At 32.9% G+C, this 12092-nt stretch overlaps 1 protein-coding gene across 2 annotated transcripts; it reads left to right on the top strand.

Moving 5' to 3' along the window:
- The first annotated feature begins 103 nt into the window (after positions 1 to 103).
- Positions 104 to 2871, top strand: rpl28 (ribosomal protein L28). 2 transcript variants are annotated; one of them, XM_023402662.2, is made up of 5 exons: positions 104 to 138; positions 607 to 694; positions 1258 to 1381; positions 2464 to 2582; positions 2734 to 2871. In XM_023402662.2, the coding sequence occupies exons 2-5, from the start codon at positions 614 to 616 to the stop codon at positions 2821 to 2823; spliced, it is 414 nt and encodes a 137-aa protein (XP_023258430.1). In that variant the 5' UTR covers positions 104 to 138; positions 607 to 613; the 3' UTR covers positions 2824 to 2871. The 2 variants fall into 2 exon arrangements, with proteins under 2 accessions (XP_023258430.1, XP_023258427.1); XM_023402659.2 differs by lacking the exon at positions 104 to 138 and adding an exon at positions 154 to 178.
- Positions 2872 to 12092: the final 9221 nt, after the last annotated feature.

Below are 12092 nucleotides of genomic sequence, written 5' to 3'. Positions count from 1 at the left end.
ACACGTACTTTACATGCGTGAAAATGTGGGTTAGATAGTAAATATCTTATAAAAGGGTGGCTTTAGGTGCGCAAGGATCTCAGACAGAGGTTCCGTAAAGCGGTTTCCGCTCTCTCCGGTCCTTTCCTCCGCTAAAAGGTAACGTGGTCGCATCTGCTGCTAACAGTCGGTCATTAAAGTTGGTTTGTTTGATCTCCCTACTTCTATTTAACTTCATAAAGTGTCATATTATTGTTCTGTTGATGGTTATACATCAGTTGTGGCAGTAGATGCCCCCGTACAATGTCAAAATTGAAAGAAAACTTTGTGAACACGTCGCCCCGGTTAGGCCTCGTTGTGCTGAGCTTTGAAGCTAGCGTTTGAAAACTGTAACGTCATGAAACATTGTTCAGGGCTTTCTACATTTAAGCGCAGATTTATTAAAGCTGTCTATATTGTGTTTAAAACTGGCTCTTGATTCCCCCCCACTCACTGGCGGTTAACTATAGAGAGAAAATGTGAAATTAAGAGAACACGCTTCATGCTAGCTTAAATGCAAATGGTCTCAACTACAGTTTGTAACCTGTCAGGTGTATTTTCACTAATACTTGGTCCTGTTTTGTCCAGGTTCATCATGTCGTCCCATTTGCAGTGGATGGTCATCAGGAACTGCTCCAGCTTCCTCATCAAGAGGAACGGACAGACCTACAGTACTGTAAGTATCTTACACTGCCTGAGTGAAAGACTTAACTGTACCTGAGTCCCAACAGTGCCACAAACTGATATTAAACAGGGTCTGAGTTGGCTGTCGAATAGGGCTGCAATTTAAGATTATTTTCATTATTGATTAATCTGTCAGTTATTTTTCTTGATGAATCCTTTAGTCTATAAATGGTTCAAAAATGGCGAAAAATTTCGTTTATTTCGTTATTTGGCAGTTTATTCTTGTCCAATAATGCAGTTTTAAATGTTAATGGAAAAAATACTCATAGCTGCCACTTGAGAAAGCTTCTGTAAATAATAATAATGTGCAAAATCTGTTGAGCCATCATTTTGCTTCCTTTTTGTGAAGTTGAATGGGTAGAAGCGATTCAATATCTGTTGGCACACATATTACAACATTGATTTAGATTTGACATAAAAAAAAGACCTTAGTCTGTAGTTAACAGGATATGACAGGAGTGATCTTGGTCATGAATTAAATATGTAATTGTCAGTGTTTGAAGGTACACAAGCTGTTCAATTGGGTAATGACAATTTAATAAATTCATTTGACAGGAGCCCAACAACCTGAAATCCAGGAACTCCTTCCGCTTCAATGGTTTGGTGCACAAGAAGACTGTAGGTGTGCAGCCAGCGGCCGATGGCAAGGGTGTTGTTGTCGTGCTGAAGAAGCAATCAGGTAAATACTTGATTGTTTTATCTTCAGGCACTTCCTATATTTGTAAGTTTTTTTTGTGTAGAGTACACGCAAACTTTACTTGATGTTCACAAGAGGTCTTTTAATCATTTGAACGAAAACGCTCTGTCAATATTAGTGATGGTGAAACAAGGCATTCCTGAAGCAATGAGGCTTCACAGCCAATTGTATCAACAAAAGATGCATTACTCAAAACCTCACTTAACAGTTTTCGTTGACGCCTACCAGTAAAAATAATCGAGCAGCCAGATCATAAACAATTTTTCCCTGCCATAGTACAAATATTAACTGATATTAACTCAGAATGCCAAAACCCATCAGGATTTCTGCATCTTTGTACCTTTTCATATACCTTACAAGTGAAATAGCCATAAAAGTTAGTTCACTTCACATTGTATCATCTGGAAAAATGTAAGTGACAGTTCATAAACTCAGTAAATTGGAGAAAAAAGAAATGGAAAAATAGTAATAACGATTCATTTGAAAGCTGTGAACGGAGTAAAATGTTTGCAAATTCAGCCTTTAGCTGGCTGCATGCCCTTGACTGAAAGACATCAAGATTTTTTTTTTTTTTTTTTAAATCCTTATGTCAACACTATCAGTTGATTCTCCTGAAACCAAGGCTGCGTTTGTCATCGATTACGTTATAACCTCAAACATTATACAAGCCTTGAACGTACTCTACTACAGCTACTTTTTATATCATGTACAGATGCTTTATTGAGTCACCCTGCTTTCCTGAAATGATTCAAAGTAGAGTTGGCTCATGTTCTAAATCATAGAAAGTAAAGAAATCGTAGTGACAGTTTTAGGTTGAGGTCACAAGCAAGAATTCAAATGACAGCTGTTCAAGCTTTCCAATAGATTTACCCTCTGCACTCACTGATCCCTGGAATACACTAACATGAATTGAGCTGAAAGGACATGAAAAATGGTGCATATGATCTTGGTGCGCTGCTCTTAACAGTAATATGTAGAGCTGATATATGGATGTTTTTTTCAGTGTGTTTGGATTATTACTGCTAGTGTGTTAACATTTCAACACTTTTTCTCCTTTTGCACAGGTCAGCACAAACCTGTTGGCTCCTACGAGAAGATCACCATTAACAAGAACTCCCGCGCCACCCTCAACAGCCTGAGGCACATCATTCGCAAGAACAAGTACAGGAAGGACCTGCGCATGGTGAGCTTTAATCTGTACAGTTTAATGGCAAAATCACAGATTTAGTGTCAACACATTGGTTTATATGATGATTTTAAGGTTGTCCTTTTATCTTATGTTCATATTTCAAAGCTTTCAACAACATAATTTGAGTCTTAATTTTTTTTTCCAGGCTGCCCTGCGTCGTGCCAGTGCCATTCTGAAGAGCCAGAAGCCTGTTGTGGTCAAAAAGAAGCGCACCAGGGCTGCCAAGACAGCATAAACTGATACACATGATTAATAAATAAAAGCTTTTTGTTTGGAAAAAACACCACATTGTCCAGAGTCTTAACTTGCCCCAGCAGCGTGGTTACATCTGTGGGTTCTGTGTTCTGCAAAATATCCCAGACACTTGACCACAGTCATTTGGCATGGTAATGGATCAAATTATTTCCAAGTATTAACTGCAAAATTCTCATGCAGTTAATCATACTTTCGAGAAAAAGTTTAGATGCAATAAAATTCCTGGCTAGGTCTGCCACAGTCTGCCCAATTAAGGATTAAGTCAGGGTTTTAAAAATATGGTAAAGATGCACATTTTGTGGTCCAGTTGGAAAAATGATTATATATAGCACAAAGAACATGAACTAACTGTAAACAGTGTTCCTACACAGTATGGAAAAGTATGGAATTTGATTTGAAAAACTATTCAGTTTTCTAAAATATAAAATAAAGATTTTTTTTACTAACAGACTGATCATACAAGCAGCCAAACTACACAGAGCATAGCAGACAGACTCAGGTTATCTTTTCTTCTTCCCTGGTGACTTGTATATGAACATCCTTTCTGTTACTGTTAATAGCATTGCAGTGTTAGAGCAGTGCAGCAGAAATATCCTGTGCATTGAGCTTTAGGTTTGGTGTGAACTGATTTGTATGAACTACAGTACCTAGCTACAATCTTTTGGTTTCTTATACTAAAATTGTTTGAATTCATTTTTTCCCCCTCATTGATCTAGATCTAGAGTACCCCATAATGACCAAGCCAAAACAATTTTAGATTTTTTTGCTAATTTATTATAAAGGAAAAACTGGAATATCTCATTGACATAAATATTTAGACTATTTCTCAGCACCTTTGGGAACGATTACAGCAGAAGTCTTCTTGGGTATGATGCAACAATCCGCACATCTGAAAAATTAATTTTTATGATTTTAGCATAAGGCTGCAACATAACAAAATGTGGAAAACATGAATGGGTCTTAACACTGAATGCACTTTCATAACATCATCAGAATGCAAATTACATGTTAACAGCTGGGGTCTATTCCAGACAGCTGTTTAAAACTCTTGACACCTGAACTCTGAGTTGATGAACCATGAGATTGGAAACTTGAGTTTTAGTTTCCAGCAACAGCTGATCTGAGTAAGTTCAATCAACTCTGAGTATGTTCACTCTGAGTTAACCGTGTGCATGAGGAATATGAAAAGCCATCATGAGTGGATCTCCGATTCGACAATTCACCATGGCAACGGGTAAATAAAGAGCAGGGCCTCCATTTTAATCCAGTGGAGCCAGAAAGATGAATATGTGTGACATTAAAGCACATTTATTTCTAAAAAGTAAAAAACAAAAAGCAGTGAAAGCGTCTGAGGTGGAGAACAGAGTCAATCAGTTAAAACTGTTACATTTTATTCAGCGTCATCCACTAGATCACCTTATTTAACAACTTTTATTTCCGTTAGATGTAACCTGATGCTGACCAAGTTCTTTTGCAGCAGAAATTTATAGATATATATGAAGCAGATCAGACCAAAGTTTAAAGAATTATGATGGTAAAATGAGATTCTGACCCAGAAACAGGATGATCTCGGTGTCCACAGAGTCTCAGTGTTATGAAGGCAGATTTTAATTTGATCTGAATAATATTTGAGATCACTACCTCTGTCTTCATACTGACTAATTGATCAAAAAAGAGGTCATGTTCTTAAACACAGACTAGGTAACCTAACAAATTAATGACTAATTTCGATTTTATTCTTTTCCGAAATAAACTTCTTTAAATCAATGTCTACAATCTGCCGTTTAATGTAGACAGTATGAATGAGGGACATTCATTTAAAGAAGTTTATTTGGGAAAAGATTTGGCATTAGTTTATTGAGCTAACCAAGAACTGTGTGAATGAAAAATGTCACGGTATAGTAAGGCATAAAAAAGGCATAAAGACGACATAGTATAGTAAGGCATGAAAAGTTAAAAAAATGACATAATATCGTAAGGCATAAAAAGTCACACAAACGTCATAGTATAGTGAGGTATAAAAAGTCATAAAAACGACATAGTATTGTAGGGCATAAAAAGTCAAAAAACGACATAGTATAGTAAGGCATAAAAAGTCATAAAAATGACATAGTATAGTAAGGTATAAAAAGTAAAAAAACGACATAGTATAATAAGGCATAAAAGTAAAAAAATGACATAGTATAATAAGGCATAAAAGGCATAGAACTTATATAGTATTGTAAAGCATTAAAAAGTCACAAAAACGACATAGTATAGTAAGGCATAAAAATTCATAAAAATGACATAGTATTGTAAGGTATAAAAATGACATAGTATTGTAAGGTATAAAAATGACATAGTATTGTAAGGCATAAAAAGTCACAAGAACGACATAGTATTGTAAGGCATAAAAAGTCATAAAAACGTCATAGTATAGTGAGACATGAAGACGACATAGGGTAAGGCATAAAAAGTAAAAAAAAAACGACAGTATTGTAAGGCAAAAAATTGACATAGTATTGTAAGGCATAAAAAGTCACACAAACGTCATAGTATAGTGAGGTATAAAAAGTCATAAAAACGACATAGTATTGTAAGGCATAAAGAGTCAGAAAAACGACATAGTATTGTAAGTCATAAAAAGTCATAAAAATGATATAGTATTGTAAGGCACAAAAGGTCACAAAAACGACATAGTATAGTAAGGCATAAAAAGTCAAAAAAATTACATAGTATTGTAAGGCATGAAAAGTCATAAAAATGACATAGTATTGTAAGGCATAAAAATTGACATCGTATAGTAAGGCATAAAAAGTCACAAAAACGTCATAGTATTGTAAGGCATAAAAGTCATAAAAATAACAAGGCATAAAAAGTCACAAATATTACATAGTATTGTATGGCATAAAAAGTCAAAAAAATGATATAGTATTGTTAGGCATAAAAAGTCACAAAAACGTCATAGTATTGTAAGTCATAAAAAGTCATAAAAATGACATAGTATTGTAAGGCATAAAATGACATAGTATTGTAAGTCATAAAAAGTCAAAAAAATTACATAGTATTGTAAGGCATAAAAAGTCATAAAAATGACATAGTATTGTAAGGCGTAAAAGTCAGAAAAACGACATAGTATAGTGAGGGATAAAATTGACATAGTATTGTAAGGCATAAAAAGTCAGAAAAATGACATAGCATTGTAAGGCATAAAAATTGACATAGTATTGTAAGGTATAAAAAGTAAAAAAAATGACATAGCATTGTAAGGCATAAAAATTGACATAGTATAGTCAGGCATAAAAGGTAAAAAAAGACCGAAATAGTATTGTAAGGCATAAAAATTGACATAGTATAGTAAGGCATAAAACGTCACAAAAACGACATAGTATAGTAAGGCATAAAAAGTTTTAAAAAATGACAGTATTGTAAGGTATAAAAAGTCACAAAAATGACATAGTATAGTAAGGCATAAAACGTCACAAAAACGTCATAGTATAGTAAGGCATAAAAAGTAAAAAAAAAAAATGACAGTATTGTAAGGCATAAAAAGTCATAAAAATGACATAGTATTGTAAGGCATAAAAAGTCACAAAAACGAAATAGTATAGTAAGCCATAAAAAAAAGATCCAAAATTTACAAAATATTGTAAGTCATAAAAAGTCACACAAACGTCATAGTATAGTGAGGTATAAAAAGTCATAAAAATGACATAGTATTGCAAGGCATTAAATGACATAGTATTGTAAAGCATAAAAGGCATAAAAATGACATAGTATAGTAAGGCACAAAACGTCACAAAAACGACATTTTATAGTAAGGCATAAAAAGTTTTTAAAAAAATGACAGTATTGTTAGGCATAAAAAGTCATAAAAATGACATAGTATTGTAAGGCATAAAAAGTCACAAAAACGAAATAGTATAGTAAGCCATAAAAAAAAGATCCAAAATTTACAAAATATTGTAAGGCATAAAAAGTCACACAAACGTCATAGTATAGTGAGGTATAAAAAGTCGTAAAAACAACATAGTATAGTAAGGCATAAAGAGTAAGAAAACGACATAGTATTATAAGGCATAAAAAGTCATAAAAATGGCATAGTATTGTAAGGCATAAAAATGACATAGTATAGTAAGGCATAAAAAGTAAAAAAAACGACAAGGTATAAAAAGTCACAAATATTACATAGTATTGTATGGCATAATAAGTCGAAAAAATGATATAGTATTGTAAGGCATAAAAAGTCATAAAAATGACATAGTATTGTAAGTCATAAAAAGTCATAAAAATGACATAGTATTGTAAGGCATAAGAAGTCAAAAAAAATATTACATAGTATAGTAAGGCATAAAAAGTAAAAAAAGACCGAAATAGTATTGTAAGGCATAAAAGGCATGAAAATGACATAGTATTATAAGGCATAAAAATGACATAGTATAGTAAGGCATAAAACGTCACAAAAACGACATAGTATAGTAAGGCATAAAAAGTAAAAAAAAATGACATAGTATTGAAAGGTATAAAAAGTCATAAAAATGTCATAGTATAGTGAGGCATGAAGACGACATAGTATAGTAAGGCATGAAAAGTAAAAAAAAAAAAACGATATAGTATTGTAAGGTATAAAAAGGCATAAAAATTGACATAGTATTGTAAGGCATTAAAGTCAAAAAAATGACATAGCATTGTAAGGCATAAAAATTGAAATAGTATAGTAAGGCATAAAAAGTTTAAAAAAAATGACATAGTATTGTAAGGCATAAAAATGACATAGTATTGTTAGGCATAAAAGGTCATAAAAATGACATACTATTGTAAGGCATAAAAGGCATAAAAATGACATAGTATTGTAAGGCATAAAAAGTCACAAAAATGACATAGTATAGTAAGCCATAAAAAGATCCAAAATTTACAAAATATTGTAAGGCATAAAAAGTCACACAAACGTCATAGTATAGTGAGGTATAAAAAGTCGTAAAAACGACATAGTATAGTAAGGTATAAAAATAAAAAAAAACGACATAGTATTACAAGGCATAAAAAGTCATAAAAATGACATAGTATAGTAAGGCATAAAAAGTCACAAATATTACATAGTATTCTATGGCATAATAAGTCAAAAAAAATGATATAGTATTGTAAGGCATAAAAAGTCAAAAAAATGACATAGTATTGTAAGGTATAAAAAGTCATAAAAATGTCATAGTATAGTGATGCATGAAGACGACATTGTATAGTAAGGCATGAAAAGTAAAAAAAGACCGAAATAGTATTGTAAGGCATAAAAGGCATGAAAATGACATAGTATTATAAGGCATAAAAATGACATAGTATAGTAAGGCATAAAACGTCACAAAAACGTCATAGTATAGTAAGGCATGAAAAGTTAAAAAAAAAAACGACATAGTATTGTAAGGTATAAAAAGGCATAAAAATTGACATAGTATTGTAAGGCATTAAAGTAAAAAAAAACGACATAGCATTGTAAGGCATAAAAATTGAAATAGTATAGTAAGGCATAAAAAGTAAAAAAAAATGAAATAGTATTGTAAGGCATAAAAATGACATAGTATTGTTGGGCATAAAAGGTCATAAAAATGACATAGCATTGTAAGGCATAAAAGGCATAAAAATGACATAGTATAGTAAGGCATAAACGTCACAAAAACGTCATAGTACAGTAAGGCATAAAAAGTAAAAAGAAAAATGACATAGTAATGTAAGGCATTAAAAGTCATAAAAATGACATAGTACTGCAAGGCATTAAAATGACATAGTATTGTAAAGCATAAAAGGCATAAAAATGACATAGTATAGTAAGGCATAAAACGTCACAAAAACGACATAGTATTGTAAGGCATAAAAAGTCACACAAACGTCATAGTATAGTGAGGTATAAAAAGTTGTAAAAACGACATAGTATAGTAAGGCATAAAAAGAAAAAAAACGACAAGGCATAAAAAGTCACAAATATAACATAGTATTGTATGGCATAATAAGTCAAAAAAATTATATAGTATTGTAAGGCATAAAAAGTCATAAAAATGACATAGTATTGTAAGGCATAAGAAGTAAAAAAAAATGACATAGTATAGTAAGGCATAAAAAGTCAAAAAAAAATGACATAGTATAGTAAGGCATAAAAAGTCAAAAAAATGACATAGTATTGTAAGGCATAAAAAGTCACAAAAACGACATAGTATAGTGAGGCATAAAAATGACATAGTATAGTGAGGCATAAAAATTGACATAGTATTGTAAGGCATAAAAAGTAAAAAAAAAATGACATAGTATTGTAAGGCATAAAAAGTTATAAAAATTACATAGTGTTGTAAGGCATAAAAAGTCAAAAAAACGACAAGGCATAAAAAGTCACAAATATTACATAGTATTGTATGGCATAATAAGTCAAAAAAATGACATAGCATTGTAAGGCATAAAAATTCATAAAAATGACATAGTATTGTAAGGCATAAATAGTCATAAAAATGTCATAGTATAGTGAGGCGTGAAGACGACATAGTATAGTAAGGCATAAAAAGTTTATAAAAAAACGATATAGTATTGTAAGGTATAACAAGTAATAAAAATGACATAGTATTGTAAGGTATAAAAATTGACATAGTATAGTAAGGCATAAAAAGTCAAAAAAACGACAAGGCATAAAAAGTCACAAATATTACATAGTATAGTAAGGCATAAAAAGTAAAAAAAAACGTCATAGTATTGTAAGGCATAAAAAGTCACAAATATTACATAGTATTGTATGGCATAATAAGTCAAAAAAATGACATAGCATTGTAAGGCATAAAAATTGACATAGTATAGTAAGGCATAAAAAGTAAAAAAAAACGTCATAGTATTGTAAGGCATAAAAAGTCACAAAAACGACATAGTATAGTGAGGCATAAAAACGACATAGTATAGTGAGGCATAAAAGGCATTAAAACGACATAGTATTGTAAGGCATAAAAAGTAAAAAAAAAGACATAGTGTAGCGAGAGTGAGGGGGATTCCCCCCAGTGAGTGAGGTCAGGAGAGGGGACTCCTGGGTTTAATGAATGATTTTGTGCAGCTGTGACTGATGGCAACATGAGGAGAGACGAACAGTGAAAAGACGGACAGAGGGAGCAAGATGAGGTTGGAGCAACACGTTCGGCGGCGCGGCACTCTGGTAGCGGGGGTGTCGTTCGCAGTGATATAGAGCTGTCGGCGACGAAGACAGGTAGTCAGGGGGAAACTGTTCATGTGTTAGGGGGGGAGGCTGAGTGCCTCCTGTAGCCAAATTAGGGCCCACTTTAGAGGGTGTTGTGCTGCTACTGCTCCTTGTGTGCTACTTGGCATATTGTCTCCGCTTTCATCCGGCTGCCAACCGGTTTCTGTCTCGCCGTCCAGCGAAGCCGTTTCCCTGGGGAGTTGGACGGCGGCACAAGCTCAGACCCCGGGGGAGGGTCTCGCCGTGTAGGCGAGCTAAGTATATTTTACAAACTTTATTCTTATTTCCTTGCGTTGATTATTTTGTTATATATATGAATCGTGTAGTCGGCCATTTTTGTAGTTTTAATAGTGTGGAGTGGGAGGGCTGAGTAAAGGGGAAGTGACGAGTCGTGGGTGGGGCAGTGTCTTACCTGTAGTGCCTCCTAAAGGAGGGTGCCAGCATGTCAAATATTGCCTTATGCTAAAGCTTAGCCGTGTGGGTGTGGTGTGTCAGTATCGCGGGCCGTGTTCAAAGGTGTGCCTTAAAAGCTAGTAAGACTAGCCTTGTGTGCAGTGTGGGGAATGTGTTTTCATAGCAAGTCTTTTGTGTGCTGTGGGTGAAGTAAAGGAAGCCGTGTCCCCTCATGACCGTTGCCTTGTCCAGTTGAAGCCCTCCATCCATTTTTATGAATTCCAAGATATTGTATTAATAAACATTTTTCTTTTTGTATACTACCCCTTCCTTTTGTGTGTTTATTCAAGGGTTCTGACATTTTCAGTGTTTATTGCTGGAGTAAACTCACATTTATTACAATAGTATAGTGAGGCATAAAACGACATAGTATATTGTAAGGCATAAAAAGTCATAAAAATGACATAGTATTGTAAGGCATAAAAATGACAGTATAGTAAGGCATAAAACATCACAAAAACGACATATTGTAGTAAGGCATAAAAAGTAAAAAAAAAAAAACATAGTATTGTAAGGCACAAAAAGTCACAAAAACGACATAGTATAGTAAGGCATAAAAGTCAAAAAATGACAAAATATTGTAAGGCATAAAAAGTCACACAAACGTCATAGTATAGTGAGGCATAAAAACGACATAGTATATTGAGGCATAATAGGCATAAAAACGACATAGTATTGTAAGGCATAAAAACGACATAGTATAGTAAGGCATAAAAGTCAAAAAATGACAAAATATTGTAAGGCATAAAAAGTCACACAAACGTCATAGTATAGTGAGGCATAAAAATGACATAGTATATTGAGGCATAATAGGCATAAAAACGACATAGTATTGTAAGGCATAAAAATGACATAGTATAGTAAGGCATAAAAAGTCATAAAAACGACATAGTATTGTAAGGCATAAAAAGTCACAAAAACGACAAGGCATAAAAAGTCACAAATATTACATAGTATTGTATGGCATAAAAAGTCATAAAAATGACATAGTATTGTAAGGCATAAAAAGTCTAAAAAACGACATAGTATAGTGAGGCATAAAACATCACAAAAACGATATATTATAGTAAGGCATAAAAAGTTTAAAAAAAAATGACATAGTATTGTAAGGCATAAAAAGTCACACAAAAGTCATAGTATAGGGAGGCATAAAAACGACATAGTGTATTGACGCATAATAGGCATAAAAACGACATAGTATTGTAAGGCATAAAAATGACATAGTATAGTAAGGCATAAAAAGTCACAAAAACGACATAGTATAGTGAGGTATAAAAAGTCATAAAAACGACATAGTATAGTAAGGCATAAAACATTACAAAAACGACATATTATAGTAAGGCATAAAAAGTAAAAAAAAAAGACATAGTATTGTAAGGCAGAAAAAGTCACAAAAACGACATAGTATAGTAAGGCATAAAAAGTCAAAAAATGACAAAGTATTGTAAGGCATAAAAACGTCAGAGTATAATAAGACATAAAAACGACATAGTATAGTAAGGCATAAAAGTCAAAAAATGACAAAATATTGTAAGGCATAAAAAGTCACAAAAACGACAAGGCATAAAAAGTCACAAATATTACATAGTATTGTATGG

This window comes from Seriola lalandi, unplaced genomic scaffold, assembly GCF_002814215.2.
Source record: "Seriola lalandi dorsalis isolate HSWRI2012SDOR001 ecotype SW California unplaced genomic scaffold, Sedor1 jcf7180002053976, whole genome shotgun sequence".
Lineage (NCBI taxonomy): Eukaryota > Metazoa > Chordata > Actinopteri > Carangiformes > Carangidae > Seriola > Seriola lalandi.
The sequence above is the reverse complement of the archived record's forward strand: the minus strand, read 5'-3'. Positions and strand labels throughout refer to the sequence as shown.